The 24905-nt window shown below is 42.4% G+C and overlaps 1 protein-coding gene across 9 annotated transcripts; it reads right to left on the reverse strand.

Moving 5' to 3' along the window:
• Window positions 1–117: 117 nt before the first annotated feature.
• Window positions 118–24509, reverse strand: cnot1 (CCR4-NOT transcription complex, subunit 1). 9 transcript variants are annotated; one of them, XM_052061949.1, is made up of 49 exons: window positions 24360–24509; window positions 21864–22162; window positions 21667–21774; window positions 20571–20663; window positions 20359–20427; window positions 20183–20237; window positions 19875–20078; window positions 18533–18701; window positions 18320–18446; window positions 18135–18245; window positions 17252–17422; window positions 16964–17091; window positions 16615–16855; window positions 15839–15958; window positions 15535–15657; window positions 15297–15448; window positions 15044–15194; window positions 14413–14614; window positions 14153–14278; window positions 13004–13128; window positions 12577–12863; window positions 12423–12501; window positions 11449–11688; window positions 10562–10702; window positions 10308–10487; window positions 10113–10229; window positions 9883–9993; window positions 9732–9809; window positions 9340–9517; window positions 9080–9234; window positions 8503–8799; window positions 8258–8398; window positions 7448–7552; window positions 7237–7356; window positions 6949–7143; window positions 6166–6308; window positions 5915–6023; window positions 5108–5277; window positions 4357–4588; window positions 4033–4281; window positions 3508–3671; window positions 3275–3392; window positions 3094–3195; window positions 2564–2737; window positions 2283–2432; window positions 2032–2212; window positions 1825–1957; window positions 1537–1671; window positions 118–1029 (listed from the first exon to the last, which is right to left on the reverse strand). In XM_052061949.1, the coding sequence occupies exons 2-49, from the start codon at window positions 21963–21965 to the stop codon at window positions 951–953; spliced, it is 7140 nt and encodes a 2379-aa protein (XP_051917909.1). In that variant the 5' UTR covers window positions 21966–22162; window positions 24360–24509; the 3' UTR covers window positions 118–950. The 9 variants fall into 9 exon arrangements, with proteins under 9 accessions (XP_051917909.1, XP_051917902.1, XP_051917908.1 ...); XM_052061942.1 differs by having other exon boundaries at window positions 11449–11697; window positions 14138–14278; window positions 14401–14614; XM_052061948.1 differs by having other exon boundaries at window positions 20571–20669.
• Window positions 24510–24905: the final 396 nt, after the last annotated feature.

The following is a 24905-nucleotide window of genomic DNA, read 5'->3' on the forward strand; positions in this document are numbered from 1 at the left end:
TGGGGCTTTTCTTTCCCACATGAGAGTACATTACACTACATAGCTATACTAGATCACCCCAATCCCCATAGTAGTATTTTAGAGACCAAATGTGACTAAGATACATTACAATCCTGATTTGCAGTCTGAATGCTTTATTAACTGTATGTACGCATACTGCAATTAAGTAGCAAGAACTAAAGGCAAACTAGAAATGACTACAAAATACACATGGACCAATACATTTACAAAACATTCAAAATGTTACAAAATGGGCTGTATTGGTCCTTCTGTTGTTCTTCAATTTGAATCTTTGTACAAATTGTCAACATATAAGGTCAACCATTTTCACTTTGCACAATTTTACAAGAACCAGGGAGAGAGACGTGTCCGTACCACCCGTCAGTAAACCATCAGTAAAGCATCTCCATCTGACACCACAAACACGAGCCCCTCCCCCGGGAGTTGAAATTTCATCTTCGGGTCCATTTAAGGACAGGAAAAAAAATAAAATAAAGCAAAACGTTTTTTCTTCAATTATTTTTAGCTTTCAGCCTCAGAGCAAACAAGGTGAAGGGCAAAAAGGATTTGTGAGAGGGAAGCAAACCAAAAACTTTGGTAAAGTGAAATTATGTTCAGATATTTTTTCCGTCTTTTTTCTTTTTTTTTAACGTCAGTCTACAATTGTTGCGACATGTTCCCCACTCTCCACTTATCGACTTTCCCTTCCCCCCCAATATTTACATCAAAGCATCAAAAAAGTAAACAGCATTTCTCACATCCATTATTTCCTCCCAGACATGGCTCCAAAAGGGATGAAAAAAATGTAAATCTTCAGAACCTGGAGCAGTAGTCCTTATGTCCACATTTCTCAACAAAGACTGTGGTTGCCAGTTTATCCAGTGCTGCCAACAGTGAAGGGGGAGGTGCGTACGTCTCTCTCGAAGGCTACGAGCTGTATGTGAGCCAGGCTAGCTGGCGCCGGTTCCTTCCATCACCTGCTGGGCCTGCTTCTGACCCATGCAGCACTGAGCCACCGACTGGAACAACCTGATGGAGGACAGGGGAACATTATCAACACATCAAAGCCAACAAGCAGACCTGGGAAGTCTCCAAGTACAGTCGGACCTTGATTTCATGACATTGGACAGAAAATGGTGTCTAGTCCATTGCGTTTTAAGTGAACCCTTCTAAACCAGCTGTTTAAGTCTGGTAGTTTCGGAATTGGCCATAATTGGTGCAGCACCAGTAAACAGCGCTGTGGCAGCAACAATAGAGAGAGTGGTGCTCACTTATAGATCAGGGCTCATATGTAAAATATACAGGCTTACAATAGACTTGAGCGGGCTAAATAAATACCACGCCAACATGTCAACCATTTTGGCAGGGGCAATGACCCCCCCCCCCCCAAAAAAAAAAGTAATGGAAAGCAATGGACATTTGGTCAAAGAATGTCACGCAGCTCAAATCATACATTCCTTTGTGATCACGGTCATACCTTTAAGTACAATGTGGCCCTCGCCTAAAATCAGTTTGACAGCCCGAGACTAAACCTACTTTTCAATCTCCGGGGCACAGTGCACAAAGTCATGGCTCCAGAACTTGAAAGCGGGATTCTTGATGAGCTCGATGAAAGTGATGAGGAGACCCCACGGGTGAGGCCGGTTCACAATCAGCCGCTCCAACAGGACCCTGTGTAAAAGGATGTGTTTTAGCAGTTGCATTTGTTCTGTGACCAAACCCACAACTATTTAGTCAGATATCAAGTGAATTATCTCCATTGAAATGCAATTCATCATTTAACGATGTGATCGTGCCTGCACACGAGAGAGGAGCCGAACTGACCTGGTGATCTGCTCCTGGATGGCCTCAGTGTTTGCCTCGGCAAACAAATAGAGCATAGTGCAGCTGAAGTAATGTGTGTGGCTGTTCGGGTAGCGCAGCTGATTGGCAATGGCGTTCAAGAACAAGTAACGTCCTGAAAAGCAGCACATGTGTTTCAGTGTCATCTTTAAGACCGCCCAGTCATGTGCGTGCACCTAGCCAAGTTACCCTCCGTGTCCAGGTCCACAGCCAGGTTTTGGAAGATGTCCATGTGTGCAGAGTGGGTGATGGTGCTCATGGAGGGCGTGCTGCCCTTGTTGTGGATGTGCGCGATGGCCTGGGTGCCCACGTACAACACTAAAGCGTTGATCAGCTGGATGTTGTAGCGGTTTCCTGGCTCGTTCGAAACCTGACAGACAAACAGATTTTAGATATCCAATAGCCCCTTCCAAATGAAGGTGGGGCAGGGGGAACACTACCTGTAGATTGCTGCGCAACTCTGAAAGGAAAGTGACAGGCGAACGCGTTTTAAGATACGAGTCCAGATCCTTCTTGAACTGGGAAGGCATCACAGCTGTGAAGTTGGTGAGGATGCGAGGAGCGATGTTGATCTCACTCAGCATGTCCACCTGCACGACATCACAGACACTCAGAAAATGCAGGCAAAAACATCGTTATGGTGGTTAAAGTCAACTCGTCTGTAAACCCCTAGTGTGCAACCGTCATCGGTCGGTCGTCTGCATGTGGCAGCGCCTTCTACCTTGAGATTGGGAGTGAAAGGGTCAGGAAGCCTCATATTGCGTGGAAAGGCACTCAGAATGAGGTTGCGCAGCTGAATGCAGTTGGGTGGGATCACGTCACAGAACCCATAATGGTAATCGCACAAGAACTCTGGGAAGTCGTGCAACAGGACCAGCAGCACCCTCAGTGTGCCCTGAAAAGAAAATTAAAACAATTAGGCCTGTGGGAATCTGCTAACTTAGCTACACTAAAATTTGGTTGACAAATTTATGCCTCAAAACTATAATTAATCATTTGTAAACTGTATTTGGGCCACTCTGAAGCATATTTGGCCACTGTCCATGTTTACCGCGAGGACGCACGCATTCAGTCAATGAGAACTGACTGCCAGTGAGAAATGCAGAGAACGACAACAGACTGCCAAAAAATGTAAAATAACGACAGGATGATGGAGTCTAAATAGGATTGTTAGCGACAGCCCTAAAACCAACACAAATCATGAGGCCATTGTGGAAATGAGATGAACACAAAGAGGAACAGAAAGCACACCTTGTAGAGGATTTGCATAGGTTTGTTGAGCTCTACATTCCTCAGGAAAGGTGCCAGGTACTTGAAGAGATCAATGAGTAACTGTGCATACATCGGCCAACCCTGGGAGACAACGAAACATTGAGACTCCAATGATGTTTGCCATTCATTCATCTGCACTGCGGAAACATGGGAAGCTAACCTTCTGCTGTGGCGTGTGTGCAAGCATGCGGGCGATGAAAATGCGATGAGAGATCAGTTCAAGCCACGCGTACACAAAACCTGGTGCCTTGGTGGGTCTCAGAATGTGGAAGGTGTTGCTTAAAAGAAAGAAGGCAAGGTCAATTTCAGTAAAACAATCTTCCAAAGATGAGAGAGAGAGAGAGAGAGAGAGAGAGAGCCTCCTGCTAAGGCAGCTGTAGACGCCTGTCTTACCAGAAGGCGGTGAGCGTCTGGAAGTTGATGGTCTCCAGGACGTGCTCGGGGGCGTTCAGCTCCAAAAGCAACATGATGAAAATGCGGTGGTAGGGCAGCTGCTGGAATTCAGTTTGACGCACATCATGATCCTGGATCAAAACCCCAACAACGATTCCCAGCACCTAATGGAGGAACGCAGAAGGTGCAGTTGTGGGGAGCGTATAGTAGATTTTGTTCACCAACTAAAAATTGATCATCTCCTATTACGCGAGGAAGCTCCTGTGTAAATTCATAATCCAGGGAGGTCCTCAGTTGATGACATGAGTGACATACGAGGTTACGAACAGGCATATGCAGTGTGGTATGAATAACACGATCACGCAACAAGATGCACTTGAGTAGTGCCGAACTTGATGAAAGCAATTAACTGGCTGAGCCCATTCATACACATTTCGACTTAAAAAAAAGTTTGGTTATGCTGCTGCAATTGGAACAGAATTCAATTGAAAACCTAGCACCACCCCCCACATGTACACAATGTACCTTGTTGAGGAGGTTGATCTTGGTCACAGTGTTGGAAGCTTCTCCAGAATGCTTGACAAGCAGGGCTATGAGTCGAACAAAGGCGTCCAGGTTGTGGTAGCACTTGGCTCTGATGATGGCTGCGCTGGCTGTTGGGTTGTGCTGCTGTTCAGCCTGTGCACGGTAACTGATCTCCACACACATCTCGGTACACAACCGGAAAAAGCGCGTGATCAGGTCGTCCGTCTTCAGAATACCTTGCTGGTGCATCTGAGTGGCAAAAAAGTCAGATACTATAAAGTCACAATAGTGGTTATCTTTGCTTTTCAAAGAGTTGCCGAATACCTGGCCGACAAAGGCAGAGAATGCTTTGGTGCTGTCCCGGCCCGCAGCAGCAGAGTGGTACAGGTTGACCCATTCCCTCAAGAGATACTCTGCCTTCTCTCGTAAGCCGGGAGGATCGTCATACTCCGAAGCCTGGGAGATCCCGGAGTGCATCATGAAGTTTGGACCACCGTGGGCCCGGTCAATCATGGCCTCGTAGTTGGAGCGGACAACATCCATCAACTGTGGAAGCCTGGGCAAAAACATTGAACGTTTTAAAATACAAAGCAAGATGCTGGAACTTGAGCTTGCCATGTACGGTACTCAAACACATGTAAACAGTGACTCTCCTTTTATCACGGGGAATACGTTTCAGTCCCACACAAAACACGGGAAGAGAACCAAACTTTGCATATTTAGCAAACCACAGAATTAAGTCTAATGTATAAGGTCAATTATACAACTTCATACAACCACTATTTCCGCACACGGAGCAACAATACATACAAATAGAGCACATCACACTGCTCTGATGTGACAACTAATATTAAAATGACAAAATGTGGTACTGTATGGCACTGAAAGGGTCTCAAAACGTTTACACCATTCATTTTAATTCAATGAAGGCACTCAACTCTGGTAAATCCAGACTTGCTGGTATAATGTAAAGGCCAACATGAAAACAATCGCCTTATTAATTTGTCATTTTGTGGCGCCATGGAAGACGACCCGCAATATAACAGGTTCACTGTATTCCAACCGTGTCATTTACCCTTCTGGTGCATTTGCTCGAGAGTGGGCACAGGTCCTCATTAAAGTCTCAATGGTGTGCAAGAGGTCCGCTTCGGTGACATGACCGACACTGCGCTCATCCACCAGCAGCAGCTTCACTAACTGCATCGCAAACGCCACAGCCATGTAGTGAAGTCCATTCTCCATCGACTGAAAGCCAACAACCACGGAACAATTTGTTAACTTTAAGGAGCACCGCACACTAGTTTTGCCGCAATTCAAAAACCGGGTTATTAATGAGCAAGACACAGCCACACGCAATGCACCGCTAAGCGATAGAAGTACTACTAGAAGTGTCAGTACTTAACAATATTTATAATTTCATAGGTACCATGAAAGAAATTGTGAAGCTTGTGGTAAAAACATAGTATACGCAAGCAGCATACATACTGTACCAGTTACATTCAAATGAATGTGAGCGAGCCTTGCCTTTCAAGGAATTCACATTTTTTCGTCTAAATTCTAACGCAGCTCCTCTTTCTGTAGCAACCTGCGTTTTCCTTGACTGACAGTCCACCTCATGGATTAAAAAAATAATGATATGGTACTACATAGTATGAGGAGCCTCAGAACAGACTCATGACACACATTACAAGGATTTCTTGTGCTAGAGCGCCCCAGGGCGAGGGGCCAACTGTCATTTTTTTTGCGGTGGTTGGGTCCTAGTCAGAGTCGGAAGCATCATGCTGTGTGTGGCCACACAAAGATTTTGGAATCCCAAATCAAGACCTAGTACAACCTCTTCAACATTTGCAGTGAGAAAATTCTATGTGGAGGTTTGTTGTACCTGGGCCAGGTGTAGATCATACTGCTGCATATTAACAAGATGGTTTCGGATCAAAAGCTCCACCGCCTCAACATTGTACTTGTACTCATCCCGGCACTCAATTAGACACCTGTCAATAAAAAACAAAATCAAACAAGTGCTTTACTGTGTTAGATTGTGGTGGGCATAAATTCTGTTTCCATTCTTTGCCATAACAACAGAAAACTGTCATGACAAGGATCGCCTGTATTTCCAAACTGAAATGACCTCACCTGGTGATCTGTTTGTTGCACCACTGCGGTCCGTATGCACGCCCATCTTGGAGGGCTTTAAGAACCAGCAGGTGGCACTGCCGATACCGGAGAAGCAAGTCATTATCAGCCCCGCTTGTGGCATCCAGTAGACCTTCCACAGCCTTCAAAAGGAGAGGAAACATGGTATCCAGCAACATTGAATTCTAGATCCAAGTCTCACACCACATTACAACTATGGGTTCAGCAGGCCGGTGAGCAGAAAAGTGTTTCCCCCCAGTTATAATCAGGGTTCACCTAACGGAGCCCTGCTGTATCGTAGCTTATTTTTGTGGACAACATCCACTGGTCTGGAACAAAAATGTCAGTTATATCAGAGAAACCCACGGTTTATACCTGCGCACGCCCTTTTATGATCATCCAGTGCTTTAATCACCACCTCTGGCCATCAGTAGGGATACAGTAGAAAATAAGTTATGCGTGTAAACTTGATGGTTCTACAAATCCCGGATTTTTGCAAGAATATTAACGCACTGCGCTAATGGTATGGCGTGCCAATACAGGCTGCCTGGTGTGCTTCACCGGATGGTCACAAGTAACTTTTTGTTGGTATTATATCTTGGAATGCACATGCGTGAATTAGCATTCTATTTAACAACTATTTACAGTAATATAGTGACAGTCATGAAAAAAACATTTTGAGAATTTCCACCCATTGCAAGTGGGTCTGGAACACATCTGCCGTCATAACTTGAGAACTTTTTAAAACTTGCCTCTGTTACCAAAGAAAGCCTCAAGTCTTACCTTCTGCAGCAGTCCAAGAGCTGCAATACCATCCCTGGAGTTTCTTGCCAATGCCACAGCCTCCAGGAGGCTGCGCAGGGCTTGGGTCAGGGGATTCATGGAAAGCGCCTGAGGGATGGCGTGAAGATGCTGTTCCAAGTCTGCCATGCACTTGTCATAGATTTGGGCAACATCATCTGTGGCCCAGGCTTGTTGCTGATTGCAAAGATAATTGCAAGAAACCATCACACTACTTTGTGATGTTAAGGAGTATTTTGTGCACATTTACTTGACAAAAGAAATACATACCTTCATTGGTTGAGCAAGGAAACCAGTTGGTTGAGAAAGATCATTACTGGGTAAGAAACCAGGAACATTCCTTGCAAACTCCTCATACACTGCTAGCTGCTTGGGGTCGACTCCTCCCACCTGAAAAACAAAGACATTGAACATGAATGGTGAGTTAGGTGGATGTATAACTAAATTACTATTAAAATGAAGTCATCAGTTGAACATTTACTTTTAGTCTTATCTGCTCTGGCATACGTTCGGCCTGGTAAGTCAGAACAACTGGATCACAGTAACGGCGTCCTTCTTGACGTGCATGCTTCCTCAACTCAAATTCCTAGATGACAAGGGATATACAAGTTGATTAGAAATAGAGTGCACCAAAGGTAAGCTCACTTTTTAATGAACCTACGGGAAGAAAAGTATGAAAACAAAGAAGGAAAAATTATGAAGGAAACAAAGAATAGTAAGTGATGGAGGAGACGAGAAATGTCTCAAAATAAGGCTGGACGGAGGAGCTGCCTCACACCAGGTTTTAAGGTCTCCATCATGTAAAAGAAACAAAAAAAAATTTAAACCATGACCCTTTGGTATTGAAACCATTTTTCAATGTACACTGTAGATATAATTAAAGCATTTTGAGTGTACACCCAAAATCCTTTGCATCCATCTACACTTTGCTGTGTAAACTTCTCATTTAATTTCATGGTAAAGCTATGTTTGAAACTTCATAAGAATTTGGAATGCGACTAAAAGTGTTTTGGGATCATATGTTTTGTAGCTATTTATAATTTAAAATATGCTTATGCAGTAGGAAAATGTACTCATTTTTAGGACATTTTAAATCATTTGCAGAAATTTGCGATCGGGCTCGTTCCCTTTGCTCCTGCAAATAGCAGGGCTCCGTTGTATACAAATTTTTGGCTCACCATGTATACACTGATAGGAAAAAAAGGTAGAATTAATTTGTGGTTGGTAGTAAGAAAAAAAAAACTTTAGGTCAAAGCCACAGATGCTTGAATGTGACATTCCCAACCCTTACCGTGGCAAGGCGCTTGTCCATTTCAGGGCCAGCCTTCTCTACCGCCGTCTTCTGAATAAAGCAACATGCTAGTTCACAGTTTTCCTGAGAAACCCTGGCTGCAGCCTCTTCCATCATTTCTCTCTGTTGGGGAGTTGGTGCCTGACGGAAGAAAAAAAAAAAACAAAAAACCCCAAAACAAAAAAAGTGGAACATTTGAGTACTTTGTCAAAGAAGGTAGGCTGAAGCAGCAGAACTAAGTTTACCCGCAGCGCAGCCGCAAAACTGTTCTTGAGATTAGCAGCAATGCTGACGAGCAGGGGCTCCCGGCAGGTGATCATGGCCATGCCAGCAGTCAGGTTCCTCATCATGTGATGGGCCGCCACACGCATGCGGGACTCCTCCGAATCTAGCGCGAAGTCCTTTCGAATAATTTGCTCGCATGTCGTCATTGCGATTTTGATAGAGCGGTCAACCACCGGGTGCACCAGCTCCTGGACGGCACGCTCAACTGATTGCCTCACACACTGCTTCAACTGAGGATGGGCTTGTAGAAGAGGGATCTAAAGAGAAAAAGAAAGTGAGGGAACATCAAGAAAATTAGTAGCAATTCCCTTAATCAACCTGGACTATAATATACAGGGTGATTGAGAATTAACTGCCCATTTTAAAATAAATATACTACAATGTAATGGAGAATTGAAATTACAACACCACAAAATATTCAAAAAACACAGATAAACATTCAAACACTCTCTCCAAAATACGGGGAGGAAAATGGAACCCCCCAACCCCGCTCAAAAAAATGGTGTGTGTGCTTGACCCAATTCAACCAATACTTACGTTGGCATTTATGTTAATGTGTGGTGCCAGGCCTGCCAGGGCATACACATTGATGTCGTGATAACTGAACTGTGGGGTGGGGGGCCCCGTGGTTGTGCAAGGAGCGGTGGTGGCAGCTGGAGTGGAGGGTGGCGCTGAAAACGGAACAAAGTCTCCTGTTGGTCACAAAAAAGTCTATTTAATATCAGGGAAAAAAATACAGGCAAACAGAAAACAGGTTTTACAATAACACATTAACTTGTGTTGAAATACAGATTGACCTGATGTGGAAACTGGGAGCATTTCGTCCGGAGGCTTTGCTTCTTTCTTTGGTGCCGACAGCTGCTCCTCAAGACTCTTAAGTTTGTCTTTGTCCTTCAACAGGTTCCCCGGCTTCAGGTCATTGATGTCCAGAGACAAGTTCTTACAAAGAACTTCAATCTCAAATTTCAGGTTAAGCTGCAATTAAACACAAACGTCATCCTGTCTTCAGTGTTTTCAGGTTAAGTGAGATGCTGCCAATTAATGTCAAGACAAAATATTAACATTGCAAAAAAACAGCCACATTTTTTCAAGCAGTTTTAAAAAAAATGTCCAAGACATTTGTACAATGATATTCAAGACTCAAAATGACTCAAATGTTTCTTTAGGCTTCCAATACCAGTAAAATTACCTTGAGGTCATGTTCCTGATGTAGCTCTGCAAGAACATTCATGATGGCCATGGTCCAAGGATTCTGGGGCCTGAAAACCTACAAGAGTGTAAACAAACCATAAAGTTGCAGGCCTGGGCTGCGATGATCTTTCTCAATCCATGATGTTTACCATGCTTCGTAGGCTGGACTCCAAAACTTTGGCCACAAAGGGAACCACATAAAGTAGCTCCTGTTGGCCTTTCACATAAGCTTCCAGTAGCAGCGACTTTATTTCCAGATCCTGGAAAAGTTATGGGAGGGAACATTGAGCCATTTCAAATAACTGCGGCAATGGGAATATAAAGTTATTTTAAAATCCAACTGAGCTATCAAGGGATCAAAGATGTTAACACATCTTACTGTGTAGAGAATAGGCTTGTTTTTGGCCAGTGTAATCATGCCCAGCCAGTGACCCAGGTTCTTCAGCAATGATCGATCAGAGAAATTGGCAGCAGCCTTGTCAGATGTCAACAAAACCTAAATGGAGAACAGGAGGTGGCTTATAGAGTAGGCAGCAAAACAGTATTTCCAGGAGAGATCCCACAAATATCCAACCTTAATGTTCCTGTACGTCTCTGTGAGGACCATTTTGACAAACTCGGGATTCTTGAGCGTGTCCAGAAAATTGGAGTAGAGACTATGGAAATTGGGCTCAATGCTGACACGCTTCATCACCAGATATTGAGACACCCACGGCATGAACTCTTCCTTCACAGTCTCTTTCAACTCCTCAACCTAATTAAAAGAGAGGATTATAACAGCTTCTTTTCATAGGCTGCATGGCAAGTTGATATTTTCATCCCATTTACCTTTTGTGTCATGTTTGACTGGGAAAGGTTATTGAAGATGAAAGCAATCTTCTCCTGGACATTGTCCAGGGGTTCTACAATCCTTTCCGTTTGGTCAGTGGCCACCAGTAGAGTGTCAATATTTGTAGTGTTTATGGAGGGCTGTGAGAAGGAATACAAGGTGCAGCTTAGTTTACCTTACAAATTTTGTAATGAAGATTCATGAGTTTTTCCAGAATATAGGCAAGGCCGAATTTTAAAGTCAGGCGACGCAAGTCTTGGTACACGACTGAGTGCCACAACTTTTAGGGCAGCACAGAGGTCTTTCAGGAAAAACAACGTAAGTGGATGTCCCTTTAGTTTAATATGTACAGGACCACATTTGCCACTTAAAATTCACGGTTTTCAAAAAACAGATAAGTATGATGGCATACTGTGTTTGAATGTGTTGCTGTTTTATGTGTGTGTGTGTGTGTGTATGTGTGTGTTAAGTAGGAGCCGTTTGAAGTTTTATAATGACCCTAGAATCCATGCTAATTTCTGTGACGTTTATCATGTTTGGCTTAAGATAGGGGGACTTTTGTCAGATAAAATTACGGTATATGGTTTGGTTGCACATTTTGGCGTTTGAAACTAAAGTTTAAAATGTTTTTTTTTACAGAAAACTTCAACCGGGAGTTTCAAAGAAACACCTTAATGCAAGCACGCTGTAGCTGTTATTTGAAGAATTGCGCGATTGAGTCTTATCACTTCCTCCAAATTACGTTACAGTCATCCCCCATTTCTTGACAGCGAGAGTAATGGGCAATGAATACTTTAAGGGTGTTTTATAAGTTTCTGTTTTTACAACTAAATGTGTTTAAAGCGTGGTGGGGGAGGGGGGTCACTTGTTCACTGTTCAAACTCACAGGCACATCCTTCTTGAAGCTGCTGGGTGTTGGCCTTGTGATGGTCGTGGTCTTTGCGGCCGTGGTTGTAGTCGTAGTGGTCGTGACAAGGGTACTCGTCTGCCCCGGTTGTGGTGCTTTTGGAACACCGGGCTGCTGTGTTTGGGCTTGAACCTGTGCCAGCGCTAGACTCCCTGGGGTGGTGATGGAGCCTTGCATCTTCACCGGGGGGTCCCGTGACTGTTGGCCATACTCAATATACTGCACACACAGGATATTGGAAGATGCAGAGCGTAGGATTTAATCTGTCAGTAGCCTCTCCCTGGAGACAATGCTAGGGCATCTAGTAGAGCTGAACGATTAGAAAATAATATTGAATTGCGACTTTTGGAAAAAGCCCGTGGGCTACTCATGCAGTCCTTAAAAGAAAAATGTGTCCTGGATGACGTCACTGATTTCAGGTTTTTAAAAGCGTGTGCATTCTGTCACTGTTCGCTATCCTACCTCCTAGTTTGCTGTTCATAGCCGGTCTCTGTCTGCTGAAAAGCGGTTCTAGACAGTCTTCTCTGAAAAAAGGTATTGTACAACATAACACTTTCTAGTGTTTGGATTAGTTACTTAAATGGGAGATTCTCCACCCTGGGAGGATAATGTTCACCCCTGCCAGCTAGCACGCACAATTCGTAGTAGCTTGAGCCTCAGAGCAATGCATTAGTTGTAGCAGCTTGGAACTGATGGGTGTGCATGAGCCATCACGAGGAGTACATGCCTCTTCTGACTGATGAGTTCGGAGTGTGTGAGAGAATAGTTGACACAATAGATCCTGGGTCGATAAGGAGTGCCACAAAATAATCATAATAATAAAAAAATAACATTAATGATTATGTGGTCACATGGTCTGGTATCGCGCTTTCAATCAAAAAATACGATTAATCGTTCAGCCCTAGTATCTGGACTTAAAAATGCTTTGAGCTAAATTAAGGAAACCTGGTTACCTCTTGTAAATGGTGGGGGAACTGCAAAAAATGGCCAATTGATGCAAGATGTTGACAATACTGGGGATAGTCCTTCAATCTAAAAATCACATGGGATTTAACAATTTTAGCCATACAGAAAAACACCTGTCTAATTAAGCATAAATGTCAATACCTGTTTTTGAATCGGTCTAGGGCAGCAATTCCAAAGTAATACATTTTGGATCCATACGGTTTTCTTAAGGCTTCAAGCACATATCTGAGTGCAAGCCCGAGAGCCATGTAGGTGACAAGACCCTTTTCAATTATGCCACCAAAAAGGCAGGCTGTGATGTGCAACTCCTTGTCTGGATATTGGGGGAAGAAGCGGTACTCCTCAAACAAGTTTCGAAGCATACAGTTGAACACTTCCCGTTCCCTCTTGATGGTGGAATCTTTGAATCGCTGCAGCATCTCTAGAACCTGGAGGATGATAGTTTTGCCGTGACATATCCATGTTAATCATTGCTGTTATAGTCCAGGCAAAAAAGTTACACCTCAACAGCCAGCATACTCGATGTATATAACGCACAATTCACAAGAGAATGCATTTGGCTACTTACTTCATCAACAGACATCGTCGGGTGAGGTGGGTGGTTGTAGATGCGCTGGAAGTAACTGTTGGCTTCATCATCTATCTCCTTGCTAAAGTGCTGGTTTGCCTCGGGCCAAACCTGAGAAAGATCGGCTGGGAGGAGAATTGTACAGACTTGAGACAATTTACAGGAGGGCAATGATTTCATACAAGCAAAGCGTAAGCCATGTAATTTTGTCTTGTCTGGAAAATCACATGTACAAAGGCGCATCATAATGAATTATAATATACCAATATATGATATTATGAAGTGTGGGTCTAGCACCACTCATGGTGCGCCAACACCTAGTGGTATGCAAAAGAGTCAGGAAACTTAATGTTTAAATAAAGTGCATACTTTACAGTGGCTTGAATTTTTCTTTTAATCCAGTACATTTGTTTAAAAATAAATAAATAAAATCCAGCCACACATGCAATCAGTCTCTTACTTCCATCTCAAAAACACCCGAGTCTGGCCCTCACTCTCTAACCCAGCTCCTAAAACACTTATCCATGCCACCATCTCCACCTCATCTCTTGACTGCAGTAAAAGTGTCCCGTTCGTCACCCTTGGTTTCTTGAAAAGCATCACTATAATTTGAAATTGTTAATAAGTTGTAGCTCCTTTTGCATGAATTTCTGTAAACTAAGTAGTCTACATTCTTAAATATTCAAATTTTGTGAGATCATCATTGTATTTTAAAATACTTTAACATCTATGCGTTTAATGAATCCAAATACCGATTTCACCTGTTGACTTGAACTACTGAATGAACTTTTCCGGTCTAATTTACTGAGATGCACCTGTACACTTACAGATTCACAAGGATTACAAAGTAAAATAACTAAAGTGGGGCTGTCAGCTGAAGCAGACAAGGAATGGAAGACTGGACTGTATTTCCTCTACAAAATATTTGAAAGGTTAAATGGCATTTCAGGGGCAGGGGTGACATGTCCAAAACATAAGACAGATTGTTCTTATATGACATTTGTCAACAAAATAATGGCCCTCTAAAATATAGGTTTGCAAATGCAGTAATAATGTGACAATTGCAGAGGAAATACAGTGCTGAGCAGCGCGGGGCGAGGCTCTCTCAGTCACACCACTACCACCGCCACTTACAGGCCTTCATCTTACTCTGCTGGAAGGTAGGTGGGTTCAGGCTCGGTGTGCTCATCTTTCTGGTGCTGAATGGATCAGTGCTTACTGCTGGCATTCCAAGACTAGAACCGATACCAGTCCCGATCCCTGAGCCTAAGGGACCTGGAAAGAAACAGAGATTTCATTTCATGATGTGCTCCAACTGTCAACCTAGTGGCGTTTAAAAATCAGAAATTTACTTCCATTGTTGATATTAAAGGAAAATGCTTTAAAAACCACAGTACCAGAGTCCATACCAGGGAGCTGCGAGGACAAGCTGCCAATACCACCAAATGGTGTGCTTGGATTGGTGTTTGAGAGAGGTGGAAATGCCTTTGCTGGCGACTGGGGATTGTTGAAAGCTGAACTAAGGGAGGTGGGGAAACCCTGCATGCTCTGAGTGTGGGAGGTGGCTGTGCCGCCCAGGTTCAAGGAGCCCATGCCAGTAAGCGGGTCCGTCTAATGGAAGCAAAAGAAGGAATGTTGGATTGAGAATGAGGCAGGAAGTTGTTCAGCTAATAGAGTATACTAGTTTTATTTCAAAAACAGTGTTTCCTTCGTTGCGTCACTGCGCGAGTTAAATTCCAAACCGACCTATGATAGGTGAAAATCTGTGATGGGAAATTTTTATTGGGGGGAAGGGGGAGGGCGACTTCGCCTTTAAAAGGACACTTATCTCTCACAACTTTAAAAGCCTGTGCAACGGCTGATATGCAGATTCTTGCGGGAAAAATTGCCGTGGAATTCTTATTCATCAACATATGCAGTGTTACAAGGAAATTGAGGCAGTATAATATGTCATTACTCGGTACGGATAGGTGACAAAGCAATTTTGTACAGTGTGATGGTTGTGCCACAGATGTACCCTATGTGTCAAAGTTAAGATACCTGAACAGGGGAAATAGCATCCTGGCTGCTAGTGCTGGGGGCCCGACCTTTAGGCATGACTCCAGGTGGTGGCTGCCGGGCTTTGTTCATCACGTTGCTGCAGTTGGCAACCATGGTCAGGATCGTTTCCGACAGTTCTTGCGAAACATTCCTGAGGGATAGGTAACAAAAATTTCAGTTGGAAATGTTGCACTAAAAAGAACCTTTTTAAGCAAAGTGCAAGCCCAAACACTGAACTACAGGAGGCCCTCACCCAGCACACGACTGAAGACAGGCCAGCATGGTGGCTAAGGTCTCTGGAGGCAACTGAGAACTTTTAGGCTGGTCCTTGTCTGGGGCCAAACCCCCCATAATGGATGGGCATCGCCTCTTAAGGAATGTGACGCAAGCTTGGATAAAAGGTTCCTGATTCAGGAAATAAAGAAACAAATAAATAATACTTCCATATAGATTCCAACTGGTGTGCTTGAGAAATTTTTATAGAGACATACCCCGTGCTCTCTAATTTTGTCAGTCAGCCATTTATCAAGTTTGAGGTATTCACGGCGAGAGGCAAGTGCAGCAAGGTCAATAACAAAGGCAAACGGAGTACCATTCAGCAGCATCGAGAGAGACTGCAGAACAAACAAAATCATACTGCATGTTGGTTAGGCATTACAAAACAATCACAAACATAACTGTCCATTAGCATTCCATTAAATAAAGGAAGCTTTTACATATTTATAGTATTATAATAAAAAACAAGCAATATTGTGACATATTCTGTTTCCATGCTTTTGGTGTGTTTTGACAAACCTTCAAGTCTTGGGCCACATCCAGGATGCGAGACAACTTGGCTTGGTCATACTGCTCACCTCTCATATACCACTCAGCCATTGAATGCATAATTAACTGACGGATGGAAGGAGACTGTCCCTGAAAAGAAAAAAAAGCAATCAGAGTTAGTACAATGTTTACAATAAATAAATAAAAGTGCAGCATTTTGTTCTGCCTCGAATACCCTCTTATTTCCTTGAACGCTGTGAGGGAGAAGAAGTCAAGCTAACCGCAGCAACAATTTGCCATTCTATTCATGGCAGTAACACGCCGCCAATGTGGTGAGAAGGCCAATTTCAAAATAATCATTAGCTTACCAAAAAATACGGACATCAATTCTTCAGTATGGTTTTATTTTGAGTTGTTCCCGGCAGCATTTCATTGCGGACAGGCCGACTTTACTCATCGTCCAAACTGTATTTGGGCAGTTTGTATTTATATCAGCGTCACAAACTGTTGCTACCGACGCCAACAACACATCGCCATCCTGAAATAATGTTCAATCACTGAATAAGGGTGCAAAGTTTAAGTGTATTTTATGCATATGGGTAGTGCAAAACGTTTTTTTATTGGTGTCAACAGCATGGATTTCCACCTACTGCATGTGGGTCTTAAACCTATCAACCAGCGATAGAGGTTCAGTGTATTCCAGACGAGCCGAAAGGATAAGGGACGAGAAGTATAACTATACATCTTGATTTGTGGACATCGGGTATCTGTAACAATAATTGACCAAGATACGTTTTATGACCAACCTGTCCATGCCAGGCATAGTGCAGGATGATAGCAGAGTTAGGGTGGTTGCCCAGAAAGATTGGCATCAGGGTAGAGATGAGCTCATGGCGCAGTGTATGCCAAGAGGTGGAGATCTGCAGCAATGCCATAACAAGCATATCCGGGCAGTGCTTGATGGGGAAGCTGAAGAGTTGCTTCACCTGCTCGTACTGGCCAACCTCTGATAGCCTCAGCAGGCTTTCCACCAAATCCAGACTTTTCCTATGATGAGTTCAGAAGTTTCAGGCACATGTGTGATATGCACCAAGTTTGTGGCTTGTGCGTTCCATGATATTAGGACACGTGTCTCAAAATGGACCAATTCCATACCACGTTGCAATCTCCCTGTTGTCATCCTCCGGTGGTGCTTTAAGGATGTCGATTGCTACTGTGTGGCAAGGGTACTCAGCGAAGCAGAACACTTCAGGGCTCATAAGAGAGTGCTGAATGAATGATAACTGGAAAACAACAACATAGGCGTTTAGAGATTGGTAGTCAATAATTTTACATGTTTAATATGATAGGATATGATAGATCCATTACGTCTGCAACAAATTATCCATATTGTGGTAGACTGGACATGTAAAACTACACAAGTTAACCTCGCTGTAATGTTACCTGTCCTTCTGCATGTTTCCATGGACGATATATGAGATCAACAGGAAAGACCTCCATGCCCAAACCCCGTTGAATGCCATACACCACTATGTGCAGGCCCTTACTGTCCCGGATTAGGAATCCTGCATGATCCAGTTCGTATGTCACCTCTTTGAAGTTCAAGTTTGGATTCTACAGGATTGACATGCTCAAAGTGAGTATTGGCTGGAGGTGAAACATTAATAACAGTCAGAAAAACAACAACCACTCATTATGTCAATAAATAGTCTTCATATTTGACTTGTCTGATTTTTATGCGTGCCATGCCAAGGGTCGGATGTGGCTAACACTGGCCCTAGAGCATGTCAAATACTGGGAACTCCTTTACTCGCACACTACGTCGCCATCCACAGGTGTTTAATCGCGTTAGTATGCACAATATCATCTTAATGCAAGAGTCGAGTGCTCAATTATTTGAATTAAGTTATGCCACGTTTTCGTTCAGCTTGAGTATGCCGCACGTGTGCGCATTCTTCTTCCATCGTTGGTATAAGCAGCTTCTTCTGCGTTGGTTTAACTGCTGCTTCTTAGTGTTTGGAGTTGGCTGCAAGCTGACTACGACATGCAAAATGCTAGTTGGAGTTAGATTTTTTTTTCTTTATCAAACATTTTATCGATGGGATTTTCTATTGATACTGATCCTGTGTCTGTCAGGATAGATTATATTGAACTATCACGCAACCCTATTAAAGGATATTGTACCGTTTCATGCATATTTGATTGCTAATCCATTTATTAGTTTTTCTAAATTCGATGACTGACGCTGTTATTAATCAATATAAAACCGCTAATTTAATGTTATGTACCTATATTCGAAGCATGGTATCTAAGAGTGGTGACTTACCACTTCCTTAACCACATCGATGAGCACCTCAACATTCCACGTGTGTGCTTGTGAGCCGTCATTCTTATCCTTCCCATCACTCCAGATGCCACTTCCAGGTGCAGAGATTGACTAAGAGAATAGAAATCGCGCTTGAACGGATAGAAATATTGTGGAGGCAAAATGCATACAACCAACTGACTCACCTGTAGGGGGATACCATCAGTTAGGCCAGAGTGGGTACGAGCCATCATGCCCAGGACCCTGGCTACCTGGCTGGCTGTCACCTCCCTCACCCCATACTGGAGGATTATGTTTCTGCACTCGTCCAGACTGAGTAGAAAGGACAAACGGATCAGTACTGACAACAAAGGGGAGCACACAACTTTGGTACCAACTCAAGCCGAGAGCATAAATACCTGGCACAGAAGCCATAGCCTACTTCCTGCATGAATTCTGCAAGAGAACTCTCCATTATGGTCTTGGCTAACTCCCCGGAGTCAGGCAGGATCCTATCCATGAGAATGTCCCGTTTTTCAGGGTACAACAGTGGTGCAAGCACCACAGGGCAGCGCTCCTGCGGGAAATCTGAAACAAAGAAGACAGTCAATATTACCATCCCCAGTGGCGGGCCTTCTCTGTTAGCCTAAACACTATCGGAAGCACAACAGCCTTAAACTTGTTTCATAATATTTTAAAAGTATTCCCGGAAGTTTGTTATCTTCACTTTGCATTATTTTTCTTGGATGCACATTTTACTTGCCAGTCAGATTTCAGCATATATATATATATATATATATATATATATATATATATATATATATATATATATATATATATATATATATATATATATATATATATACTGCCACATCACTCCCAATCTCATATGTCCAAGGCCTTCAGAATAAGTAGTGCAATAGACATTCACAGAGGAACGCTCTCTAAACTATCAGATTTCAAATTTTACGACACGAACCCACAGCGCTGACTCTCAATGTCTAAAACTTTCAAGCCAAAATTTAGCTAGTAAAATACTTTGTGGTAGGGGTGTTTTTTAAGACGATTCACTACACATCTCAATGCATGGAGTGAGATACGATCCAAAAATGGTTGATTTTAAAGTGGAACGATTCGGCTCAATTCAGTGGAATTAGAATTTGATATGTTACAAGTCAGTCAGAGTGTATGATGCAGTAAGTTTCTTATCGGTATTTTACAATATGAATGAATTTGTCAATTGGTTAATGTAGATGTGGCATTTCTTTCCAAGTTATAGCTCTCACAAAAAGACGATTCGATAAGTTACTCGATTTATATATCCAAGTGGAACGATGATTTGATGCACCCATCTTTTAAATCAAAGCTGTATTTTTCAGATTCAACTATTTTGTTACATCCCTATTCAGTAGCAATTGGGACATTAATACATGCAATAAACAGTATCTCTTGAAAGATGTACATAAAATATATATTTCTGTCATTGTATTCTATAAACTGATACTGAACTATTCCAAATGATGTGTGTGCCAGATACGTGCTGCAAAACCGACTTGTACTGATGAGTTCTATCAATGCAATGACAAAGTGATGTATCAAGAGGTGGGCTGCCGGATAAATCCCCACTGAAGGCCCAGGTACCAAACGCAAGGCCCATCACTGACCATTTAAACGAAAATTATATAAATTTCAAGCGACATATATTTAATGGTTGACATCTGAACTTTGAGGACCTGTCCCAGATCGCAGGATTCAACCTACCTCGGCAAAGTGTCTTCAAGAAGGCGTCAATCTGCTCCTGTCCGACCCCACTGGCTCCCTTCTGGCCAAACAACAAATGGGAGAGCAGCAGGTGCAAGACCTCGATCGCGATGTCCTGGAAGCCACCTTCTTGATTTCCGCCGAGATCTGCGTCAATGTATGACCGCAAGAGGTCGGGAAGCTTCTGCTTTATGAATTGTGCAGCTGTGGAAGTTTAAGAAAAAAAGTCAGGACACAAATGTGATTTTTTTTTTAAATGTTTTTTTAAAGAAGCACTTTTAAATCAAGCTCTAGCGAGAACTGCTTACCAAATCCCCGGAGGTCAGTGTTGCAGGAGTTGAGCAGTGCAAGGCCAAATATCACCTAGAATGTAAATGATTGCAAGGAACTTCCAAAAAGCACATTCACCCATTTCGGAATACTGTACATTTTTTGACTTATTATTTTGGCCCACTAACTGCAGCAGTAGGATTGAGTGGCTTACCTCTTGAACCTTGCTGAGCTTAAGAACTTTACTCAGCTGAGTGAATAAGTGGGCAGATGGTTTCAAACTCTGAAATAAAACTCATGTCAATTTCTCATTTACTACTGAATATGACAGGAAAAATTGCTGTATACAAACTATACAAACACTTTGCACTGTTTATGTATATTAATGTCATTTCAGGTGGAGTTACGTCAAAAACTGCTCCATACCTTTTGGTAGTGCAGGGGATTGTCGATGGCGTAGCACAGAGTCGAGATAAAGTTGGGCTTTGATATCAGTGACACACACTCCTGGATCAGAAACTGTGTCTTGGCCAAGTTGGAAATACAACATGCCGGGGAGGAAACCGCAAAGAGAATAAAGGCATATGAAGGACAACGAAGGGAAAGGTGTCAAAAGAATCAATGGGATGGTAAAAAGTAGTCTGCACAACATATTCTATACCCATAGCCACAATCTGCACAAAGTGTGTGAAAGGAGAATGAATTAAGGGTGATGTCATTAGCCCTAAAAAGACTATTTTAACAGTCAGTCAGATGTATCTTGGAAAAAAATTATTGCGAAATCTATGCTAACCATGTATGCTAAAAGTTTTATGTTGAGAGGGAAGAAATTTCATCTGTGCTGTATGTTATACATACTACTTACAGCACATTTGACAATAAAGTTGTATTCAATTCAATTAAATTCAAAGTCATAATCAAATACTGTTCCACCAGATGACAGAAATGTAATCTGTATATCCACTTTTTTATGAATCGTCTTGCTCAGTGGTGTGCCGTGAATTTTTTCAGATGCAAAATGTGTCTTGGCTCAATTAAGGTTGGGACACACTGCTTCATGGCAACTGGAATCACTTTTCAGACACCGTCTTGCAAATGATTGGCTGCATTGATAGATTTAGTGGACCCCTATTGTGGATGGAAGCATACCATACCAACAGGGATCCCAAAGTAATTGCGGACTACTTCATGAAGACAGTGATGTGTGTCGGAAGCTGTCCACAGCATTACACACATTTATTAACATTTACATTTCAAACTCCTGATACTCCTATCAATGTGATCTTGGTGTGCCAAAATAATAGTGTTTCATTTAACTATTGCAATATTTCCACTTCGAAATTGAAAAAGTGACTTGTAAGAGCCCCATTTGATATTTCCAAGATCATAACTTTAATTTTGTACTATATATTTTTTATTCTTTTGAGAAAAAATAAAAAAATAAAAACTCTACTTTGCAATATTTAGTGTCAGTCTGACATAAATAGGGAAAATTCAATGGTTTCAGATTTTTTTTAATTACCTGGTGAAAATCCTTGCCGCTGCTTTTACCATCGCCACTAAAATCCACATGTGAGAAAAGACAGCGAAGTAGATGCCTGTCTGCCTCAGGACCGTGACGATTTACAATCTGGAAAAAGGCCCAGCGATTTATTAACGCTAAACCTTCAGAGACTACATGCTTGTTGATGTCAAAGTATTTATTTTAAAAACACTCACATGCTGTATTTCTTGCTGGCTGGCTCTGTAGTTTTTCTTTGTCAAATTGTCCACCAGATAGCTGATTTGAGACAAAGCCAGCGAGAGCGAGTCAAGATTCATTGCTGGTTGGGGCGGAAGCAGGCGGCCGAGCACGGCGCAAAATCACCATTATTCCCCTTTAGTCACTTCAGTGATAGGTTACTTTTTCTCCCCCCCCCCCCAAAAGGTGTTTAAAAAATTGTGACGTCCAAATGAGGTTTTTGTCAGTGGCTCCCGGTCCCAAGTAGAGTCTTTCAGTTTAAAATAAGGTTCAGCATCTGCAAGGAAGAGATTTAAAAATTAATAATGAGGCTATAACATATGCAATATAAAACAAGTATGTTTATGAATTCTCCATTGCTTCAATACTGGTCAATAGGTGCAAAGTAAAAACTCCAGATTTGTAATTTTTCTGAATGACAGAAAACCAATTTGCTGCAAAACACAACTATTCACATTCAATCGGGTATTTTCATGCTCTTTCTGTAATGCCATAAAATGCCCCCCAAAGGTGCCATTCGCGGAGCAGCAGCTAGCCTTGGCCTCCGGCTGTTAGCTGGTTGATTGACAGTGAACAGACATGTGACGAACGGTTCTAGTAGAGGAAGACAGGTAAACGCTCTTGTGGGGGCGACATCAGAGAGAGCAGGGTAATAACATTCACGATGATGCTGAGAAAGGTCCGGATTAATTTAGGAAATAATGGAAGTCAACAGCTGATCAGTTGCTAACGGGTAGTTGCTTTACATAAAGTACAGTGACCAACTGAGGCAACGCAGTCATTTACATTTAAAAATTAGATGATCCATGTATCCCTGAGTAAATGCCATAATATGGGTAAAAGGAATTTAAAATGGGTATTGTGACAGTCTGACAAGTGCCCTTCTAGTTGTGATGCATTTTCCCCACTACACCAAATTATCAGTAAACTATTCATTTCCACCGGTAATGTTTACAGAAGGGTATGAAATGATCAACATTTGGATGGGTAGATTAGGGCTCAAATTATCATGATAGGCAATTACAATTTTTTTTCAGGGAGAGGCAGGCCTTATTGGCAAAGAGATTACTTTTCTAAAGGGATCTTGGGCCGAAACAGCCACCAATAGCGTGTATTTACCAACTCCTTGTCATGCCAAAATAGACAGGCTTTTTGAGGCCTTTGGGCATGACAGCTGAAATTGTTCCATTTAGCAGATTTCAACGTACATTAATGTGACATTTAACAGGTCTACGACACAATCTACGAAACAAAGTTTGGTGGCCATCTAATTCAGCACGGGAACTAAACCCCCAAAACGAGGCTGTAGATTGTTCACACTAGGCCTCGGTTGAGCTAAAACAAGAGGCAGAATCGACAGCTCCTTCCAGATAACACACCTCTATTTTTCCCATAATTAAAAGGTACACAGCAAACAAAAAACATACAAACGTTCACATAATAGACAGGTGGAGACGCTATCCCGCACAGGGACAAAAACAAACAAAAAACAGAAAAACACCACAATGAAACAAAGGACAAGTGCATGGAGGGAGCAAATGCTCCGCGAGCCATAAACAAGCAATCGAAATGCTGCTGTAATTGATTATCCAAGTGCCCAATTGGCGTCCTAATTTCATACATATGATATAAATTCGAGACGGTTGACTGCTCAATTCAACATTTAATCGAGATTTCTAGAAGTTGGGTTTGTTTCCTAGCGTCGTGTATTGAGCATATCTAGCAGCGAAGCTAACAGCATATTATAACGTGACCTGACTTTTAGCCGATTACCTTTAACATAATGAGCTCGTTTAACTAATTTAGCAGTATAAAACAGCGACAAGAACGGCCACCGACATTTAAAAAGCCAATTAATGCTGTACATATAGGAAAGTGTTGAGTAAAGCACAGTCCAGCGGTCCTTCACGCTACTATATTGAAGCTAACCGTGCTAGTATCCAAGGCCCAAAACAGGGTTAGCATTGTTTGCCGCAAAGTTTTGATAAAATAACTCTTTAATATACAACTGTACAATCTGGGATCTTATTCGTAATTAGGTAAAGAAAACCTGACTAATACAATGGCAGTTAACTATAGAAACAATCCCTATGGATTGGCATACGATAGCATTAGCCTTGTTAGCTCATCTCCAACGAGACCCGTCTAGTCTACGGAACTGCAATCACTTGAGATGCAAGCATCTCGTATCCAACAAATGTATGCTACCTCGACTCTAATTGCACTAAATATTAAAGCGGAGTTTGTATAAGGTACAGGTGCATCACATACGGAAATTAAACACGAGCAACTGTCAACCTCAGCAATTTGATCGTTTTGATCATTTATGACAGCTGGTTCCAGTAAATAGTCCATCCCCGACGCTGGTGGCTAACCACCGTCCTGTTGATTTCAAATCGCTCCAGTACGCGTTAAAATCAACCTGAACCAGCGCGAGAAAGGACCTGTCAGGAGGCATTTATTCCAAATCTCACCGTGCTTCGACGAGGGTGATTCAGTAGTTCATTCCTCCTTCGTTCTCTCCAAACAAACTTGGGCGAAATGGAAGAGGATCGCGGCGCCTTCAAGTGCAGTTTGATTTTCAAAATAAAATGGCGACTGTCACCGTCGCGGCGCGCTCTCGACGCAAGAAGAGTGCGCGAGCGTAAGCGTGCGTGCGCGCGCCAGACAAGCAAGAGTGCTGCGCTCCTTGCGCGTTCACCTGTAAGTGCGGCAACATTTGTTTTCAGTATCATCGATAGATAGATAGATAGATAGATAGATAGATAGATAGATAGATAGATAGATAGATAGATAGATAGATAGATAGATAGATAGATAGATAGATAGATAGATAGATAGATAGATAGATAGATAGATAGATAGATAGATAGATAGATAGATAGATAGATAGATAGATAGATAGATAGATAGATAGATAGATAGATAGATAGATAGATAGATAGATAGATAGATAGATAGATAACCTGTAGGTCGGTTGGTCAGTAGCCCTAACCCTGGAAAGAAAGGAACCATGCGAA

The sequence above is a fragment of the Hippocampus zosterae genome, chromosome 3 (assembly GCF_025434085.1).
Source record: "Hippocampus zosterae strain Florida chromosome 3, ASM2543408v3, whole genome shotgun sequence".
NCBI classification, from domain to species: domain Eukaryota; kingdom Metazoa; phylum Chordata; class Actinopteri; order Syngnathiformes; family Syngnathidae; genus Hippocampus; species Hippocampus zosterae.